General features: G+C 40.2%; 1 protein-coding gene across 4 annotated transcripts in view; it reads right to left on the bottom strand.

Annotated features, from left to right (window-relative positions):
* The window catches only part of csnk1a1 (casein kinase 1, alpha 1), an 88,387-nt gene that overhangs the window by 56,505 nt on the left and 10,070 nt on the right, over positions 1-21,812 (bottom strand). For 3 of the 4 annotated variants that reach the window (XM_047352699.1, XM_047352701.1, XM_047352700.1), the window contains exon 5: positions 3,987-4,070. The exons of the other annotated variant lie outside the window; for it this stretch is intronic. In XM_047352699.1, coding sequence (XP_047208655.1) covers positions 3,987-4,070 — 84 coding nt within the window. The remainder of the gene's footprint in view (positions 1-3,986; positions 4,071-21,812) is intronic. 4 annotated transcript variants of the gene reach the window in all.

Below are 21,812 nucleotides of genomic sequence, written 5' to 3'. Positions count from 1 at the left end.
CAGGCCCTTCTCGAGTTTGCCTGTGACCAACTGGATGATGCACCTGGGAGGTCATGTGGTCAGATGAGAACAAAATAGAACTTTTTGGTATAAACTCTACTCGCCTTGTTTGGAGGAAGAAGGATCAGTACAATCCCAAGAACACCATCCTAACCATGAAGCATAAGGGTGGAAACATCATGCTTTCGGGGTGTATTTCTGCAAAGGGGACAGGAAAACTGGCCTGTATTAAAAGTTAGGACAGATGGGGCCATGTATCACGAGATTTTGGTCAACCTCCTTCGCTCAGCAACAGTCATTGACTCTTTGAGGATTGGGACTCACATAGCAGGGACATCCTGCATGACATTCACACACGCACACAGCCAGGGCAACTAAGGAGTTGTTCTGTAAGAAGCATTTCAAGGTTCTGGAGTGGCCCAGTCAGTCTCCAGGCCTGAACCAAATAGAAAATCTTTGGAGGGAGCTGAGACTCTGATGCCCAACAACAGCCCCGAAACCTAAAAGATCTGGAGAAGATTTGTATGGAGGAAGGGCCCAAAATCTCTGCTGCGTGTGCACAAATCTGGTGAAGAACTACAGGAAACAACTTACCTTCATAATTATAAACACAAGTTTCTATATCAAATATTAAGTTCTGTTTTTCTACTGTATTGAATTCTCATTTCAAGTAATGAAAATGAAAATTAATTATTATATCTGTGATTTTCTGTATTTGTTTTTTAGATTCCATATCCAACAGTTGAAGTATACCTACGATAAAAATTACCTCTCCATCCTTAGCAAGTGAGAAAACCTGTTAAATTGGCAGTGTATCAAATACTGAATTTCCCCACTGAATTATTTTAGGTTTAGTCCAAAGTATACTAGTAAGTAAACATAACTTCTTCAATTAATAGTTTTATATATTTGCTGTCAGCTGTGCAGGGCAGTAAAGAAAATGATGATATATCCATTTCTACTGGTCCTTCAGATAATATGTAATTCTGGTTTTTAACATTTCTATACAAAAACTCATTACTTTGCTAACCAAGAACAGACCCGTAGCATGTGTATAACGTTAAATATCTTCTGCTTACTGATATCACAATAAAGGATCTGTGTTTCCCAACCTAACCTACAGCTGGTTCCTAGAAAACACTGCTGATCAAAAAGAGGTTTTGTTATGCCTAGAATTTAAGTTATACTGTGTACACATCCAGCAATACACGGCTGTGTGCTTTTTTTGTCTGCAGAATTCCTCCTTGAAGTTTGTTGTCCAATTGTAATAAACTATACAAGTTCAGCTTAAAGTTTCTTTTTTTAAATCAACAATAAAATCAAGTTGTGGCTAATCAACTTTGTATATTGAAACTGGTGACAAACAGCCAATGTGGCTAATATTTTTAAGCCTTAGAGAGAACCCTGCAATAACAAAAAAGTACTCACTACATATCTGGACTTTTGGTTATCTGGACTGGGTTAGACAGAAGAAAGGGGGTTAGTTAATAGCCCAAGAAAACTACCCCGAGTTAATGTGTGATATTCTAAAGGTGTTTTAAACTTCCAGCACCAGCTCAACGTGTTCATTTTCAGCCATCATTGTTCATGTAAGTCAGCGATTTCTGGCCTGTGTTGAGACAGAGCTTTCAGCACCACCGCCACTTCAACAGTTGTATGTTAACACAGGTGACATTTGAAAAGCCTGAAAATGTACAGGGGTTGGACAATGAAACTGAAACACCTGTCATTTTAGTGTGGGAGGCTAAATTGGACCAGCCTGGTAGCCAGTCTTCATTGATTGCACATTGCACCAGTAAGAGCAGAGTGTGAAGGTTCAATTAGCAGGGTAAAAGCACTGTTTTGCTCAAAATATTGAAATGCACACAACATTATGGGTGACATACCAATGTTCAAAAGAGGACAAATTGTTGGTGCACGTCTTGCTGGCGCATCTGTGACCAAGACAGCAAGTCTTTGTGATGCATCAAGAGCCACGGTATCCAGGGTAATGTCAGCATACCACCAAGAAGGACGAACCACATCCAACAGGATTAACTGTGGACGCAAGAGGAAGCTGTCTGAAAGGGATGTTCGGGTGCTAACCCGGAGTGTATCCAAAAAACATAAAACCATGGCTGCCCAAATCACGGCAGAATTGAATGTGCACCTCAAATCTCCTGTTTCCACCAAAACTGTCCGTCGGGAGCTCCACAGGGTCAATATACACGGCCGGGCTGCTATAGCCAAACCTTTGGTCAATCATGCCAATGCCAAACGTCGGTTTCAACGGTGCAAGGAGCGCAAATCTTGGGCTGTGGACAATGTGAAACATGTATTGTTCTCTGATGAGTCCACCTTTACTGTTTTCCCCACATCCAGGAGAGTTACGGTGTGGAGACGCCCCAAAGAAGCGTACCACCCAGACTGTTGCATGCCCAGAGTGAAGCATGGAGGTGGATCAGTGATGGTTTGGGCTGCCATATCATGGCATTCCCTTGGCCCAATACTTGTGCTAGATAGGCGCATCACTGCCAAGGACTACCGAACCATTCTTGAGGACCATGTGCATCCAATGGTTCAAACATTGTATCCTGAAGGCGGTGCCGTGTAACAGGATGAGAATGCACCAATACACACAGCAAGACTGGTGAAAGATTGGTTTGATGAACATGAAAGTGAAGTTGGAACATCTCCCATGGCCTGCACAGTCACCAGATCTAAATATTATCGAGCCACTTTAGGGTGTTTTGGAGGAGCGAGTCAGGAAACGTTTTCCTCCACCAGTATCACGTAGTGACCTGGCAACTATCCTGCAAGAAGAATGGCTTAAAATCCCTCTGACCACTGTGCAGGACTTGTATATGTCATTCCCAAGACGAATTGACGCTGTATTGGCCGCAAAAGGAGGCCCTACATCGTACTAATAAATTATTGTGGTCTAAAACCAGGTGTTTCAGTTTCATTGTCCAACCCCTGTAGTTCAATCACATTCAGGTAGGGACCATTTTTAAATCAGCTAAAAGGGCCTTTGACATTGTGCCAACTTCTTGTTAAATAAGTTAGAAATAACGAGGACTACATTCGAAAACCATACAATGTGTAGATCAGTTCATGTGTGCTTTAGAATAACACCCTCACCATGGCAACACCATACAACAAAAAGTCAAATTTTTTATAAAAATGCTATCAACCTTTCTTTTACAGTTTGAGCCTCAAATGAGAAATAAACGGTGACAAAGAAGGACTTCTAACAGTGCAACATGCACTTTTATTTTTTAGTGGCATGGACTAAAGTCATTATCACAAAGCTATGATGTGGCTCTGTTGAGTGGACTGTGATGACACACTTTCACGCTGCTTTGACCTTGTATTTGGCAGATACAGCAAATTTTGTTTTATGAGACATTGGATTATGAGGCTCAGATGCCCAAATCCTTTGGAGAGCAACGTTTTCAATACTTTTAAGCACCAGTGCCTTAAGAGTATATTAATTCATTTTTCACTACCGATGCCAAAATATGTAGTTCACTCAAATAGAAGGTGTATACAAAGTACACAAAAATGGAGGCTTTAATCTAAAGCCACCAATACCAGGAAAGACTTCACTTGTAATGCACAGAAGAGGTCTGTAGTGAACCTTTGCATATTAAACTTGCAACCAAATACTTTTTAGGTGACAACAAGTTTACCACTTTATCAGCTCTAAGGATAAAATATTACAACATTATGCATTCCAAGCATATTATGAGAGCGAAATGAATTGGGCTTTATGGAACACAAGAAGCCAACTTTGAAATGACTACAGAAACTGGGAGCTATAATAAGTACAAATGACAATTCTAATGGAAATCTCTAATCTTCTCACACAGCAAAAAGATGACATGTGTCCAGTATTATGCCAGGGTATAATGGAAGCTTGTGGACCGATGCAATTCAAACCAACATACAATAGCAAAGCAACAAATGCTGTTGTGAGGCATCGGGTGTTGTGGTAAATGTCACACCTGGTTTAATCCTGAGAAAGATGGGTCCTGAGAAGAGCTAACAGCCAAGCTTCTTTTCCTCTTCCCCACTGACGAGTCTAAACACTAGGGCAGACAGTAGAGGGGCAGGGGTCAAAATTAAACAGCCGCTTTCCACCTTTTGTCAAAATTAAAATGAGCACAACAGGCAATTCTGTTACGCCCACATGGTTTTCTTGGTTACGTGCAACAGGCAGTATTCTGTGCAGCTAGAATAAGCATAAACTTCAGTATATAAAAATGCCAATGAGGACACGAAGCCTACTTAAAAATGGGGTAGTCAAAATTTTATCTTTCAGGCCATCAATAAGGAGACAAACGACAGAAGACCTAATATTGGTTTCTGCAGGAAACCTTTTAAACGGTGTTGAAGGGTGGCTGGGCTGGTACATCCCTTGGTTTTGAAGTTGTGTTTAAGTACATTTTTGGCTAAGTTGGAAGAAAACAAAAAATATTATTTCTTATTTATTCAATGGTGAATAAATACAAAAGGAGTGAATTCCTTCTTCACCAAGTAAAAATGGAATAGTTTCCGAAGAACATAAAGATCAAATTAAAAATCTAACATGTAATAATCTACCCTCACACCTTAGTGTTACTCAAGCCTGTAATGAAAAGGTCTAAAGAAACTTTGATGGGTCCTAATGCAGCCAGTGCTCAAAAATGCAACACATGTATTTTATTCCTTTACACAGGTGTTTGAAAGCCATAGTTCAAATAATGCGTGAATGTGTGTTGACTTAAGCTTTTTTATACATTGAGTTTCCGGTAAGTTGAAAGTTCAATAGTGGGTGTCCTTTATTTCAGAAAGCAAGTCATATTATATAAATTCATTTCACATTGAAGTATTTCAAGCCTCTATTAGAGTAAATTTAGAGATTATGGCTTACAGACAGGGGTGGAAATAAATTTAAAAAATAATAATAATAATACAATAATTCCAATAGTCCACCAGCCACAGTGGCTGATGGAGATTTTTGACCAGCCACTCAAACATTTTACCAGCCACTATTTTTCTTTGCGTTTACCATTTGCTTTGGTTATGAGAAATGCTCAATAGTAAACGGATTACTTACTTGCAAAGCTATTCATAATCATTGCTGAAGGGTCCGCTGGCATCATAACTTATGAACTGTTTGTTCAACTTTTCATGCTAGACTGTTTTCAGTTGGCACAATGCCAGATGGCAACGTTTTTCTCGGGAGCTGCAATTCCTTGAATGATGCATTTCACCACCTTGTCACATTTCAAAGATTTGTGGTCCTTGCTGCCCTCCATTTTAAAATCTTTTGTGCCTAAAATAAAGTCTTGCTGTTCAAGGGCGCATGCTGTCAACAGTTGGAACAAACGTTGACTGGCTGCTTTCATCAAACAGGAGCATAACTCAGTAGTGCAGCTTGCCATCTTCAGTTCTTTTCTATTAAAAAAAAAAAAAATGCTCTTTAACTATGGGTTCTTCCCCTGACTCCTCTTGAGAAAGATTTTAGTTTTCTGCTGCCCACTTAACACCGGGAATGTAGCAACACATTGCCAAAGTTTCTGTTCAGTTTCTCTTCTTTTCCATATACCGGTATTAAAAGCAGACTAGCAGCAGCTCGGGCATATTGCTGCCCCCGACAGGTCAGTTGTGCAAATTTAACGCAGTTTTTTTTTTTTCTGTTCAAATTGCAAACCCGCCACTATGACTGGTGCTTTGTTGAAATCTGCCATTTCATAAATGTGCCCGCATTTGGCCAGTGGTGGTTGCTAATTCCCAGCCCTGCTTACAGATAATGAAAATTAAATATTGTGAAAAGTTAGAGCATATTTATAGCAAGTTGAGTGTACGAAAAGTTGAACCAGCAACAGGGATAAGCGCAGCCTGGAGAGGATTGTAAAGCAAAATCCATTTAAGAATTTGGAGGAGTGAACCAAAGCTAGAGTCGGCATATGAAGAGCCATTATGCACAGACTATTGTCGAGCCATTCCTGAACCAGAGGCAACATCAGAAGCATCTTACCTGTACTACAGAGAAAAAGAACTGGACTGTTTCTCTGTGAAATCCAGGTCACAGAGTCTGGAGATAGAGTGGAGAGGCACAGAATCCACATTGCTTGATGTCCAGAGTAAAGTTTCCAAAGTCTTTGATGATTTGGAGTGCCATGTCATCTGCTGGTGTTGGTCCACTAGGTTTTCTGAATGGCCACAGTCAACACAGCCATCTACCAAGGAATATTAGAGCACTTAATGCTTCCTTCTGCTGAGAAGCTTCATGGCAATGCTGACTTCATTTTCCAGCAGGACTTGGTGCCTGCCCACACTGTTACCAAAAGCTAGTTCAATGACCATGGTGTTACTGTGCTTGTTTGGCAAAACAAACTAACCTGACCTGAACCCTGTAGAGCAGGGGTTTCAAACTCTTCGAGCGCCAGTGTCCTGCAATTTTTTGTCCACCACACCTGAATCAAATGTTTAAATTACATTGTCTTGCCCTCCATTTCTAAAGAGTCCTCCTAATGACCTAGTTCTGTGATTCAGGTGTTGATAGAGAGACATCTGAAAGTTGTAGAACAACATGCCTCAAGGACTAGAATTGGACACCTGTCATAAAGAATTTATAGCATATTATTAAAAAGGAAGAGAGACACCAGACCCAACTGTGTAGATGACCTGGAAGCTGCTATTAAGCAACTTGGGCTTCCATTACATCTTAGCAGAACCACAGGGCGATCCCCTCCATGACATGCCGCATTGATGCAGTAATTCATGCAGGTCCAACCAAGTTTTAAAAGCTTAGAAATGAACATACTTTCCAGCCTGACTTTCTGTGTCAAATATCCTTTTTATTGATGTTATGTTATATTCAAATTTTCCAACACTAAAACTTGGGTTTCCATTACATCTTAGCAGAACCACAGGGCGATCCCCTCCATGACATGCCGCATTGATGCAGTAATTCATGCAGGTCCAACCAAGTTTTAAAAGCTTAGAAATGAACATACTTTCCAGCCTGACTTTCTGTGTCAAATATCCTTTTTATTGATGTTATGTTATATTCAAATTTTCCAACACTAAAACTTGGGTTTCCATTATCTGTAAACAATCATGAAAATTAAGAGACATATAGCCTCTGCGGGCTGCACGGTGGCGCGGTTGGTAGCACTGTTGCCTTGCAGCAAGAAGGTCCTGGGTTCGATTCCTGGCCGGGGGTCTTTCTGCATGGAATTTGCATGTTCTCCCCGTACATGCGTGGGTTCTCACCGGGTACTCCAGCTTCCTCCCACAGTCCAAAGACATGCCTGTTAGGTTAATTGGTCACTCTAAATTGCCCTTAGGTGTATGAATGTGTGTGCTTGGCACCAGCTCCCCCGCGACCCACTATGGAATAAGCGGTAGAAAATGACTGACTATAGTCTTGAAATATTTCACTCTTTGTGTACTGAATCTCAATGGAGTTTCACTTTGTAAAATGAGGGACAAAATACTGAACTCATGATGTCAGTTTTTAGCTGTACTTTTATTTCTATGAAAAGTACATGCAGAAATTTTAATAAAGGGAAAACCTTGTCCCATATAGGGACTGAGCCACAGTTCATGGGTTGAAAATGTCCATCATTACAACCCAAAGAAGGCTTAGTAGCTCCGTTTAGCTATAGAAACATTGCTACCGCTAGGAACTGTCTCACTTCTCTTTTTCTCCCTCACACTCTCCCCCACTACTCTTTTTGAGCTATACATCAAGCGTGGGTACCGAGTGCAGTGAAAGTCCATCCAACAGGTCAAATTTATTATTGATATGTGGAATTGGTATGCATGGCATTTGAAATATAACATCTTACCTAATATTGTATCTGAGCAGTTATTTGATATTCTAATATGGCAAACATAGCTCTAGGTATATCCCCTGCAAGTTCTAATTTCTGTTAAATTCAAATTCTGATTGGACTTCTGCATTTTTATTTGCAAACAACTCAGCCACTGCTTGAGCGTTTCTTCCAATATGGAGAGAGAGAGACATGTTCTCAAAGCCTTTACTAAGAGTTTTTAAACCAACAAAGTTGAAGTATATTTATACGTTCTGAAATAAGGATCGAAAGTGATCAAAATGGTTCATTATTGTTTATTATTCACCAATTTTAAGTCTGAATAGAGCAGAAGCCCTGTGGGCTACTGCTACGAGACATCTTGCAAACTTTAATTATTACAAATCTGTAGATTACAACCTTCCTCTTAAATGAAGACATTTTAGTTCTGTTTCAGAATTTAACCACAATGAAACTGTCAAATTCTTTCTTCTGATCGCCAATTGTAATCCCGACCGAAGCTCTACTTTCTTTCTGAGAGTAAGGTCCGAAGCAGCTCATTTAAAATGTATTTATTGTGAATGTATTCACCAGCTGCAAAGAAATTGAAACAAGCCTGGCATAAGTACGTTTTGGAGTGTTGACCAAAATTTCTAACTTTTAAAAACAGATTGAGGAAATGGAGCATAGTGCATGAAAGTTTAATAAGCATTCAAGAAATTCACCCTAAGCTGTGGTTTTAGTCATCTTTTTTTTGTCAAGTCCAAATGCCAAAAATATTACATTTGATCCAAAATGGCCAACTTCCAGCCAAGTTTGGACTAAGGGTTCATTATCCTTTTTTGTGGGTCCCAATGTATTCTGAGTGTACTTAATTTCACAACCCTAAATAAAAGAGTAGGAGTTCAGGCTGATAGTTGGTAATCCTCTCAGAGGTACTGTGTACAGGTCCTTCTCAAAATATTAGCATATTGTGATAAAGTTCATTATTTTCCATAATGTCATGATGAAAATTTAACATTCATATATTTTAGATTCATTGCACACTAACTGAAATATTTCAGGTCTTTTATTGTCTTAATACGGATGATTTTGGCATACAGCTCATGAAAACCCAAAATTCCTATCTCACAAAATTAGCATATTTCATCCAACCAATAAAAGAAAAGTGTTTTTAATACAAAAAACGTCAACCTTCAAATAATCATGTACAGTTATGCACTCAATACTTGGTCGGGAATCCTTTTGCAGAAATGGCTGCTTCAATGCGGCGTGGCATGGAGGCAATCAGCCTGTGGCACTGCTGAGGTCTTATGGAGGCCCAGGATGCTTCGATAGTGGCCTTTAGCTCATCCAGAGTGTTGGGTCTTGAGTCTCTCAACGTTCTCTTCACAATATCCCAGATTCTCTATGGGGTTCAGGTCAGGAGAGTTGGCAGGCCAATTGAGCACAGTGATACCATGGTCAGTAAACCATTTACCAGTGGTTTTGGCACTGTGAGCAGGTGCCAGGTCGTGCTGAAAAATTAAATCTTCATCTCCATAAAGCTTTTCAGCAGATGGAAGCATGAAGTGCTCCAAAATCTCCTGATAGCTAGCTGCATTGACCCTGCCCTTGATAAAACAGAGTGGACCAACACCAGCAGCTGACACGGCACCCCAGACCATCACTGACTGTGGGTACTTGACACTGGACTTCTGGCATTTTGGCATTTCCTTCTCCCCAGTCTTCCTCCAGACTCTGGCACCTTGATTTCCGAATGACATGCAGAATTTACTTTCATCCGAAAAAAGTACTTTGGACCACTGAGCAACAGTCCAGTGCTGCTTCTCTGTAGCCCAGGTCAGGCGCTTATGCCGCTTTTTCTGGTTCAAAAGTGGCTTGACCTGGGGAATGCGGCACCTGTAGCCCATTTCCTGCACACGCTTGTGCACGGTGGCTCTGGATGTTTCTACTCCAGACTCAGTCCACTGCTTCCGCAGGTCCCCCAAGGTCTGGAATCGGCCCTTCTCCACAATCTTCCTTAGGGTCTGGTCACCTCTTCTCGTTGTGCAGCGTTTTCTGCCACACTTTTTCCTTCCCACAGAGGTGCCTTGATACAGCACTCTGGGAACAGCCTATTCGTTCCGAAATTTCTTTCTGTGTCTTACCCTCGTGCTTGAGGGTGTCAATAGTGGCCTTCTGGACAGCAGTCAGGTCGGCAGTCTTACCCATGATTGGGGTTTTGAGTGATGAACCAGGCTGGGAGTTTTAAAGGCCTCAGGAATCTTTTGCAGGTGTTTAGAGTTAACTCGTTGATTCAGATGATTAGGTTCATAGCTCGTTTAGAGACCCTTTTAATGATATGCTAATTTTGTGAGATAGGAATTTTGGGTTTTCATGAGCTGTATGCCAAAATCAACTGTATTAAGACAATAAAAGACCTGAAATATTTCAGTTAGTGTGCATTGAATCTAAAATATATGAATGTAAAATTTTCATCATGACATTATGGAAAATAATGAACTTTATCACAATATGCTAATATTTTGAGAAGGACCTGTATTCATTTTTCTCAGGCTACATAACATGCATGGAAATTTGTTCAGAAGTATGATCAACAGTTCTGGTGAATTTAAAGAAGACTGGACAAAATGTGGAATCCCACACGAGCAACACGTTGGGTGTGGGAGGGTGGGTCATTTTCTGATTATTTCCTATATTTTTTGTTCAGGACCAGGGTAACATGAATTCACGTTTATTTAGGTGTGGCAAAGACATTTTCTTTGAGAGTTAATGCAATTTTCTTTTAATGGCAAGAAGTCACACTTTCAGATCCAGCCATGCCCATATTATCTGCGAAAACTGCTTTTTGGATAACTTTAATCTCTCATGCCTTAGAAGTACACAAAGTAAGTTTGAAGCAGAAACATCAAAATCGATCGGAATAGCTCATTAAAATGCAACATGTGTAAAATCATCAAACTTCGCAACTTTGATCCAAAATTGCAGACTTCCTGTTGGGTTTAAAGGGGGGCATACCATGCTTTTAAATTCTTCCTTTTCACACTTAAATCATTCAGTTGTGGTCTATATAAAGTGGAACTGCAATGCTTTGGCCTGAATTCCTTGTTATTGTAGCTCTGACAGGCCCCTCTTTTACCCCGCTTCTGAGAAGCGCCTGAGAGCAACTTGTTTTGGTGCAGTCTCTATAAATGCTATTGAGGCACATCACACCCCACCACTCTCCAGGTCAAATGTTGTGTTCCATTTGTACTTGAAAATCGGAACTTCCGACCTTCCGAGTAGGAAATTTCAGCTGGAATGCCCGCAAAAGTCGGAATTACAAGTCACAAAGGCAACACGACCATAGCAGACTTCCGCAAGATGGTTGCTACTCACATCAATAGTAGTAAAACTTTCTTACCGTGACTGTTTTTTAGTAGTTCTTTATTATTTATGCCACATATAGTCAGTTATAGACATACTACTTTTCAGTGTTTGTAAGACGGGCTGTTTATATGTACGAAATACCGCGTAGAACAGTGTTACTGTGTTGTTTAAAAAATAAATGCTGCTGAGTGTCTAAATTTTTCAGTCTCAGTGATAAGCACTATATATCACATGCAGTTCACTAAGGGCAATATAGCCTCAATTGCCTGGTGAGCATCATAACTGTGGCTGTGTTATGGCTGTGTTATGTCCCACCCTATCCCATGATTCATTGCAGGTTGAAGTGCGTATGAAACATAAGTGGCAATGGCAGATGAGAGGAGAGCAGTACAAACTGAGCAACCTTTGATATATTACACATTCTGGGACACAAAATAAACTTTCACAAAGCTTTAAGGTCGAGAATGTAGCTGTGTACACCTGAAATATCTGCTTGGTTTATCAAGGTATCGCTTAATTGTTATAGTGTTTTGAGGAGTTGTATGTTCTTGCTGTACTTACAGCCAGCTCAATTGGCACTCTATAAATAAACCTGATTGACTTGACTAAAATATAATCATCAAATAAAAGTTTTCTTTTTGGGGAAAGCTAAATTATACAACCATAAAGGATATAAGCTAAGCATTTCAGCAGATGATTTTTAACTTTGGAGTCACAAAAGATTTAAAATTTAATTTGGGTGCAACAGCGCTGAAATACTTAAGATATTAAAAAAATATTTTTCAAAAGACTCAAAAGGTTAACTACACCCTTCCATCTTTAAAGATAAAGAGAGACTAGGAAAGATGTCGTGTCATTCCCCGTTTAAGTTAGAACCCAAGAATCCCTGCTCCAGAATTCCACTTACTCTATGAGCACAGATCCTACAACCAATGAAGTATCAGTCACCACCTGCCATTTATACAGAAACGTAGATGTGCCCAGAGTCTAGCAATTTACTCTCTCCACGTGTTCTTTTAAATTTAATGCGAGGTGAATTAACTTTTTTTTGTTGGCTTATTCTGTTTGTTAAGCCAATTTAGGGTTAAAATGTTTGATACAGTAAAATGTGCATTGGTGATTAGCCACTACATGTTGCACCCATATTAAACTAGGTTTAACAATATTTTCTTGTGTAGAAAAGGGGAACTGGCACAGGATCATTGTTGATAAACCTCTCCTGGTGAATGTCACAGGCGTTTGCTTTCAAGGAGAATGGGTGCTACACAATAACCAACCCATAAATCCATAACTCTGACAGATAAAGCTGACACCCTGAATTAGTTTTTCAGCAAAACAATATGACTAATTTAACAGCATTAGAGGGCTACATTTTACCTTCAAACGGTAATTGGACTGAATGTATTTTGCACTTTAGTTATACTAAACATTCATAGCAACTTACACTGGAACCACATTCACCCAGATGTGCTCAAACATACATTCTTAGACACACACAGATCAGTAACCAACGTGGGGTCAAATGTCTTGCAGATCAACATCACAAAGAAAACGTTTGTGTTGCTTTATATGTATGGCTAGAAGAGAAGCTTTTTTCCACTACTGATAAAAGAGTTGCTTGTGGTTATGCATCCAGCATTGGATCTAATGTGAATACTTTTTGGGATAAACATGGATCGGTCTCATCCCTCCATAGCAAACACACAAGTTACATCATATCTTCACAAAACAAACTGAATTGGATTGATGTCTTTTGGAGTGTTAAGCCAAATTTTTGTATTTGGATAAAAGATTGGAACTTCATTTATACTAAACTGGTTCATAATGCTCTATTAATATATTCCTAAAAAGTCTACCGATCATAATTCAATTCAATTTCAATTCAGTTTTATTTATATAGCACCAATTCACAACAGATGTCGTCTCAAGCACAAGGGAGGTAAGAATAAACTACTGAGTGTTAGAGTTTGGCCATTTTAGAATGAGCTATGTGTAGGGGTACCAAGTAAAATAATAAACTGATAAGGTTTGTCCATCTAGAACCAACTACTTGAATGATTATTTTATAAAACTCAAATTAAAACTTTTGAAACTAAAAACTTTAATCAAACAGAGAGAGGAATCCTTGATGATGTGACTTAACAAAACTATTACTCAGAGCAGCAAGCCAAGCAACGTTATGCAATGATGCTTAAAGGGCAGAAAAACAACTGTAACATACAAGCTATTTTAGGCATGAATAAACAATTATTAAACCTTACATTCTGAGATTACCAACACCTATAAAACATTTTACTTATCTACATTCTTCTGAATGCTTTCCATTTTTCAGAATATTCGCCATCCAGTTCTCTAATCAGAGAATATTAAAACTTTACATTCCCCTATCACATTACAAAAACTCCATTATGCTCACAAACTTATAAACAAAGGCCATTCACCAGGTACTGATGGTTATATTTGGGAAACACTGTGTGGAGGTGGACCTAAAAGAAGATAACAAATCACAATGAAGGGTGGTGATTGTTTAAATATATACGCTTTACAATTTCTCAGCCATATCAACAGATGAATGAAACATTTTGTCATTAGATAATCTCTGTTCAAGAATTGGCTGTCTTAAATCCACTTTACACTAAATGGTCTATAAAACAAAGATGACTAAGTCCAGCAGGCAGACATGTTAAAACATTTGGTGGTTAATTTATGATTTAAAAAAATTATTAAAAAAAAACAAAGCAATGTTAGTATGAACATATGTTAATAAACTATATACAGATAACAGAGCAGTTTGAAGAGTATGATTTTCCCTGCGCTCACTCATGACAAATTGGGACATTTTTTCAGCGGGAGGCATTTAACTTGAGAAACGGCAGCAGCATCAAGTTCCAACTTTAATCAAGAACAAACTAGTCATCTGTCTCTTTTTAGGTACATATAAATCAATTCTGCTGAGATTTCTCAGATTTTTCAATTAACTAACATGGAGAAAAGCGGAGAGGTGCATTCAACAGAGGTTGTGGGTTCGATTCATATACACACACATACATATATACACATATACAGAACACACCAAAGGTTTGGACACACCTTCTCATTCAAAGAGTTGTCTTTATTTTTATGACTATGAATATTGTAGCTTCATACTGAAGGCATCAAAACTATGAATTAACACACGTGGAATTATATACTGAACAAAAAAGTGTGAAACAACTGAAAATATGTCTTATATTCTAGGTTCTTCAAAGTAGCCACCTTTTGCTTTGATTACTGCTCCGCACACTCTTGGCATTCTGTTGATGAGCTTCAAGAGGTAGTCACCTGAAATGGTTTTCACTTCACAGGTGTGCCCTGTCAGGTTTAATAAGTGGGATTTCAAGCCTTATAAATGGGGTTGGGACCATCAGTTGTGTTGTGCAGGAGGTGGATACGGTACACAGCTGATAGTCCTACTGAATAGACTGTTAGAATTTGTATTATGGCAAGAAAAAAGCAGCTAAGAAAAACAAGTGGCCATCATTACTAAGAAATGATGGTCAGTCAGTTGGGAAAACTTTGAAAGTGTCCCCAACTGCAGTCGCAAAAACCATCAAGCGCTACAAAGAAACTGGCTCACATGAGGACCGCCCCAGGAAAGGAAGACCAAGAGTCACCTATGCTGCGGACAATAAGTTCATCCAAGTCACCAGCCTCAGAATACGCAGGTTAACAGCAGCTCAGATTAGAGAACAGGTTAATGCCACACAGAGTTCTAGCAGCAGACACATCTCTAGAACAACTGTTAAGAGGAGACTGTGTGAATCAGGCCTTCATGGTAAAATAGCTGCTAGGAAACCACTGCTGATTACAGGCAACAAGCAGAAGAGACTTGTTTGGGCTAAAGAACACAAGGAATGGACATTAGACCAGTGGAAATCTGTGCTTTGGTCTGATGAGTCCAAGTTTGAGATCTTTGGTTCCAACCACCGTGTCTTTGTGCGGCACAGAAGAGGTGAACGGATGGACTCTACATGCCTGGTTCCCACCGTGAAGCATGGAGGAGGAGGTGTGATGGTGTGGGGGTGCTTTGTTGGTGACACTGTTGGGGATTTATTCAAAATTGAACCAGCATGGCTACCACAGCATCTTGCAGCGGCATGCTATTCCATCAGGTTTGCGTTTAGTTGGACCATCATTTATTTTTCCAACAGGACAATGACCCCAAACACACCTCCAGACTGTGTAAGGGCTATTTGACCAAGAAGGAGAGTGATGGGGTGTTGCGCCAGATGACCTGGCCTCCACAGTCACCGGACCTGAACCCAATCGAGATGGTTTGGGTTGACCTGGACCGCAGAGTGAAGGCAAAAGGGCCAACAAGTGCTAAACATCTCTAGGAACTCCTTCAAGACTGTTGGAAAACTATTTCAGGTGACTACCTCTTGAAGCTCATCAACAGAATGCCAAGAGTGTGCGGAGAAGTATATATATATATACATACATACATACATACATACTGTATGTATATATGTATATATGTATATATACAGGGGTTGGACAATGAAGCTGAAACACCTGGTTTTAGACCACAATAATTTATTAGTATGGTGTAGGGCCTCCTTTTGCGGCCAATACAGCATCTATTCGTCTTGGGAATGACATATACAAGTCCTGCACAGTGGTCAGAGGGATTTTAAGCCATTCTTCTTGCAGGATAGTGACCAGGTCACTACGTGATACTGGTGGAGGAAAACGTTTCCTGACTCGCTCCTCCAAAACACCCCAAAGTGGCTCAATAATATTTAGATCTGGTGACTGTGCAGGCCATGGGAGATGTTCAACTTCACTTTCATGTTCATCAAACCAATCTTTCACAAGTCTTGCTGTGTGTATTGGTGCATTGTCATCCTGATACACGGCAATGCCTTCAGGATGCAATGTTTGAACCATTGGATGCACATGGTCCTCAAGAATGGTTCGGTAGTCCTTGGCAGTGACGCGCCCATCTAGCACAAGTATTGGGCCAAGGGAATGCCATGATATGGCAGCCCAAACCATCACTGATCCACCCCCATCCTTCACTCTGGGCATGCAACAGTCTGGGTGGTACGCTTCTTTGGTGCTTCTCCACACCGTAACTCTACCGGATGTGAGGAAAACAGTAAAGGTGGACTCATCAGAGAACAATACATGTTTCACATTGTCCACAGCGCAAGATTTGCGCTCCTTGCACCATTGAAACCGACGTTTGGCATTGGCACGAGTGACCAAAGGTTTGACTTTAGCAGCCCGGCCGTGTATATTGACCCTGTGGAGCTCCCGACGGACAGTTCTGGAGGAAACAGGAGAGTTGAGGTGCACATTTAATTCTGCCGCAATTTGGGCAGCCGTGGTTTTATGTTTTTTGGATACAATCCGGGTTAGCACCCGAACATCCCTTTCAGACAGCTTCCTCTTGCGTCCACAGTTAATTCTGTTGGATGTGGTTAGTCTTTCTTGGTGGTATGCTGACATTACCCTGGATACCGTGGCTCTTGATACATCACAAAGACCTGCTGTCTTGGTCACAGATGTGCCAGCAAGATGTGCACCAACAATTTGTCCTCTTTTAAACTCTGGTATGTCACCCATAATGTTGTGTTCATTTCAATATTTTGAGCAAAACTGTGCTCTTACCCTGCTAATTGAACCTTCACACTCTTATATACATATACATATATACATACACACATATATACACACATGCTTGTATATCTATACACACATACATACATGCCGGACATGAACACAGCATTGCACAGCATCGGTAGTTGTTGGTACAGTCAAAGCAAGCATTTCTCATTGAAGGTGCTCGAAAGTGTGGCTCCACTTTCAAAATGAGATGCAGATTACGCTTGCTGCAATATTTGTGACGCAAAGTGCAAAGGCAGCACTTCTAATCTGAGGACGCACCTGGTTAAGCACCAGATTTTTCTCAAGGCTAGAGTGCACTATTTTCGTCAGCCTCAGATCTACGGCTTCAACTCCTGCATTCGGCACCATTAGCACGCCTACATTCATTAGCGACTCGTCGTCTGCAGCCAGCCACATGGGAGAAGAAATGTTTGAAACAACTGAGATGTTACAATTCAAACAGCCGTATGTTGTTTTGATACATTTAAAGTTTATATATTGGGCAATAAATGTTAAATTGAAAAATTGAGATTTTATTATTAAACAAATTAACATTTATTACCACATAAACACACACAAAAGTACCGAAAGCTGATACCGTTGAGTACAGATACTGATTCCCAGGTATAGGGCATCGGTACCTTATTGTCTCAAAGGTAAAAGGACCCATCTCTACTTACAGCTGATTTATTTTCGCCATAATCAAACACTATCAATGACTTAGCTTTTTAAAACTCTCAGCTGTTTAATATTTCCAAATGCTGTTAATAAATCTTGCTCTAAAGCTGTGTTTAGTTCCTGTCATCCAGTTACTTTCTTAGATAGATCAAAACCAATGATTAGCTGATGAGGACTGAAGTGTTCAAAAAAGGTGGTGTATTACAACATCTGTTTGCACACATACTATGATAAATATTAGTTGTGTTCCGATTGATCAGCCACCGATCATTATCTGCCCATTTCCGTTAAAAAGTATGTGATCGGCGTGTGCCGATCAATATCGTTCATTGCCGATCACAAAACCCGATCTCATGTACCTCATGCTTTGCAGTGTAGTGTAGCTGCAGCTCCCCATGTCCTTCACACTGCGCAGATACTGATTTTGCGCGGCGGCAAAACCTAAACAGACATGTCAGCTATATGGAACTTTTATACTGTCTCTGAGAGTGATGTAAAGACATGCAACGAATGTCAACACATGCAACGGTAAAATACCTCGAGGGGGAAGCACCTCAAAATGCTTCAACACAACAAATTTAATACGACAGTGAGTTTTCGAGGCTCACTGCAGAGAATGAAAAGAAGACAACCGGAGCAGTCAGACGGCAGTTAATGCAGCCCACCATTGCCAACACTCGCCTGTATGAGTGTGACAGTCAGAAGGCTAAGGAAATAACCGGAACAATAACTGAAATCATCGGGCTAGATGACCAGCCTTTCCCAGTGGTGGAAGACACTGGGTTCCTCCGACTGCTCTCACACTTGGAGCCCCACTACGTGCTACCAGGACGTAAGTACTTCACAGATGTAGCCCTGCCCAAGCTCCACCAGACAGTGTACTCTCAAGTCAAGTTTATTTATGTAGCGCTTTTCAGCAACAAGGCACTGTACATGAGGAAAAACATTACAATGATACAGAAAATCAAACACAGAAAAACAAATCAAATGACACTAATAATCCTTGGGAGTTTACTGGTAAGAGCTGGTTCTAATCCAATCTTTTTAATAAAGGTAATTAGATCATTAAGTCCTCTGTGATAAGGAATTCATCCTGTGCTAGAAGAAAAATAATAATATTAATCCTGGAGGTCGCTGGTATGAGGCAGTGTGGTCCCATCATTCAAATAAGCTGGGTCACTGGTATAAAACAGTTTTAGTCCAAACTTTTTTAATGCTAATAACGTTTAGCTGTCACTGGTATGAAATTGTTGTAATACAATCCTTTTAAGACATCTAAAATTCTCTGGTCATTGGTGTAAAAACAGCTTTAGTCCAAATTTTCAAATACTAATAATATTTGGCTTTCGCTGGTAATCCTTATGAGAAATCTGAAAATCTATGAAAAGTAATGAAATCACACATTTAGGTAGATAAGAAAAGAGACCACATTAGGTAGGAGAAGGGGAAAATAAATCATATTTCACACTTTATGCTTATCAAGATACAGTTTGAGATTGCAAAAAAAACCTCTGCAAAAAGAAGCAACATATATACGAAGCACCAAACATCTCCTTAAAGAAGGCATCTCATCCTCTTTAAGTTTCAGGAGTGATATATGAAGCTCGGACGTCAGTCCTGTGTCAATGCTAAGTTTAACAGCTCACTGGATTGATTCAGATTTTCAACTTCATAAAGCTGTTCTGCATGCCCAGGAGTTTTCTGGTTCCCATGCTGCCGCAGCTTTAGCTGCCACATTTGAGAAAATGTTTCAAACATGGCAAAATTCCAAAAGACAAGACACGTGATACTGAGAGATAATGCCAGAGACATGGTGCTACGACATGGCTACGACAGATGCTGGTTTACCAAGTTTGGGTATATGGCACACACCCTGCAGCTGGCCATCCATGAGGCAGTGCTGTCACAGTGCAGTATAAGTGAAATTATTGCCAAAGCAAGATACATTGTGGGGCACTTCAGGCACTCCCCATTTGCATATGCAAGACGTCAGAGTGTACAGAAACAACTTGGCCAGCCCTCCAAAAGACTGCAACAAGATGTCAGCACTAGGTGGAATATGCTGCACAGTCTCCTTGAGCAAAAAAAAGAATATTGGGCTTTAACACAGCTGACTTTGAGCTACCTGCAACCTTCACATCTTCTCAGTGGGAATTGATTGAACACATAACACTGCTGGAACCTTTTGAAGAGCTGACTAATGAAATATGCTCATCAACTGCATCTGCTGCTGATGTCCTGCCCTCTGTGATGGTTTTAAAGCGTCTTCTAACCAAAGAGACTGCAGCAGATCATGGTGTGAAGATAACTAAGGACACATTGCTGGAAGCTGTCACCACAAGATTTGCTGACATTGAAGAAGAGCCCCTCTACAGTTTGGCAACAGTCATAGACCCAAAATGAGCTAATCATCAAATAATGATGGATAAAAAAGCATAAAGAAGTTATAAAAGCAACATAGTTCATTGTTTTATTCTCAACTGGCCTGAAAAAACACACTGCTTCTTGGTCTGATGACAGAAGACGCTCAGAGGGATCCAAACCAAGAACCTGAAGCAAACAGCACAGGGGAGCCAGCAGAGAAAGTGCCACAACCAGGATGTTGGTCTTCAATATTCGGTGAGATCCTGGCAGAAGAAACCATGCAGCAGGCTCACACCGACAGTGCAACACCATCAGAGATGATAATCTACCTCTCAGAGCCATCCATCTCTCAGAGTGCATCATCATTGGAATACTGGACAATAAGGAACGTTTTCCAGACCTTGCTGAAGTACCAAGAGCTTACCTGTCTGCACCCTGCACAAGTGTGGAGAGTGAGCTGCATCCAACATTGTGGACGAACACAAGAATAGAGTCATGACTGAAAAAGCTGAGATGCTTCTCTTTATTAAAAAGAATCTTCCCACAATGCTTACCAATAAGTAATAGGCATTTAGCATGTGAAAATGCTGCTCAACATTTTTTGCCCTTTTCAAAGCAAATGCACTTCAATATCACTTGTGCTGTTTTTCTGTTTCAAGATGTTTAAGATCATGTTAATGTTGTTTAAGTAGCAAATGGGTTATTTTATTTCATAACAGACCCACTGTCTTGATTTGTTTTGTAAATTATAAGAAAGGTAAACACCTAGTTTTTTTCTGTGACAATGCACAACAGTTTACTCATGCTCTCAGGTATTTTATGTAGTAACTTATGACAGTTTATTCGAAAGCAACCTGCAATTGACTTTTAACAATTCCTTATTTACTTCACATAATTTGATTTAGGCAATGTTGTGAGATTTGACTTCCTGCATTATTTCACTAGAGGGTTAATGATTTAACTCTGTTAACGATTTCATAAATGATAGCAGGTTTTACAGTCGTCATTTTCACTGAATATTTGCTGCATTGTGCCTGCAAATTGTTTGTATTTTTTATTTTGAAAAAGTAAGTAAAAACACGTTATTCATCTAAATTAAGGTGATTCTATGGTTCCGTTTATCCACATCATGTAGCCAGTAGCCCTGATAGCTAAATCAAAAAATATACTGCCAATTCATGTGATCGGTGATCGGCAGTAAAAAGCCAGATCGGAGCATCCCTAATAAATATTATTTTTGTGGCTACAAAAATACAGAATAGCAGGAGAATCAAACAACAAATTAACAGGACATTTACTTTAGTTAATGTAATGTGATGATACTCCGACCTGGCTCCCCGGTGATGGAAAAGCGAAGCAGTTCTTTCACAGAACCAGCACTTGGTAAGAACTGAAACCAGTCCAGTGCTGCTTCTCTGTAGCCCAGCTTAGGCGCTTCTGCCGCTGTTTCTGGTTCAAAAGTGGCTTAACCTGGGGAATGCGGCACCTGTAGCCCATTTCCTGCACACGCCTGTGCACGGTGGCTCTGGATATTTCTACTCCAGACTCAGTCCACTGCTTCCGCAGGTCCCCCAAGGTCTGGAATCGGCCCTTCTCCACAATCTTCCTCAGGGTCTGGTCACCTCTTCTCGTTGTGCAGCGTTTTCTGCCACACTTTTTCCTTCCCACAGATTTCCCACTGAGGTGCCTTGATTCAGCACTCTGGGAACAGCCTATTTGTTCAGAAATTTCTTTCTGTGTCTTACCCTCTTGCTTGAGGGTGTCAATAGTGGCCTTCTGGACAGCAGTCAGGTCGGCAGTCTTACCCATGATTGGGGTTTTGAGTGATGAACCAGGCTGGGAGTTTTAAAGGCCTCAGGAATCTTTTGCAGGTGTTTAGAGTTAACTCGTTGATTCAGATGATTAGGTTCATAGCTCGTTTAGAGACACTTTTAATGATATGCTAATTTTGTGAGATAG

Source organism: Girardinichthys multiradiatus, chromosome 23 (genome assembly GCF_021462225.1).
Source record: "Girardinichthys multiradiatus isolate DD_20200921_A chromosome 23, DD_fGirMul_XY1, whole genome shotgun sequence".
Lineage (NCBI taxonomy): Eukaryota > Metazoa > Chordata > Actinopteri > Cyprinodontiformes > Goodeidae > Girardinichthys > Girardinichthys multiradiatus.
The sequence above is the reverse complement of the archived record's forward strand: the minus strand, read 5'-3'. Positions and strand labels throughout refer to the sequence as shown.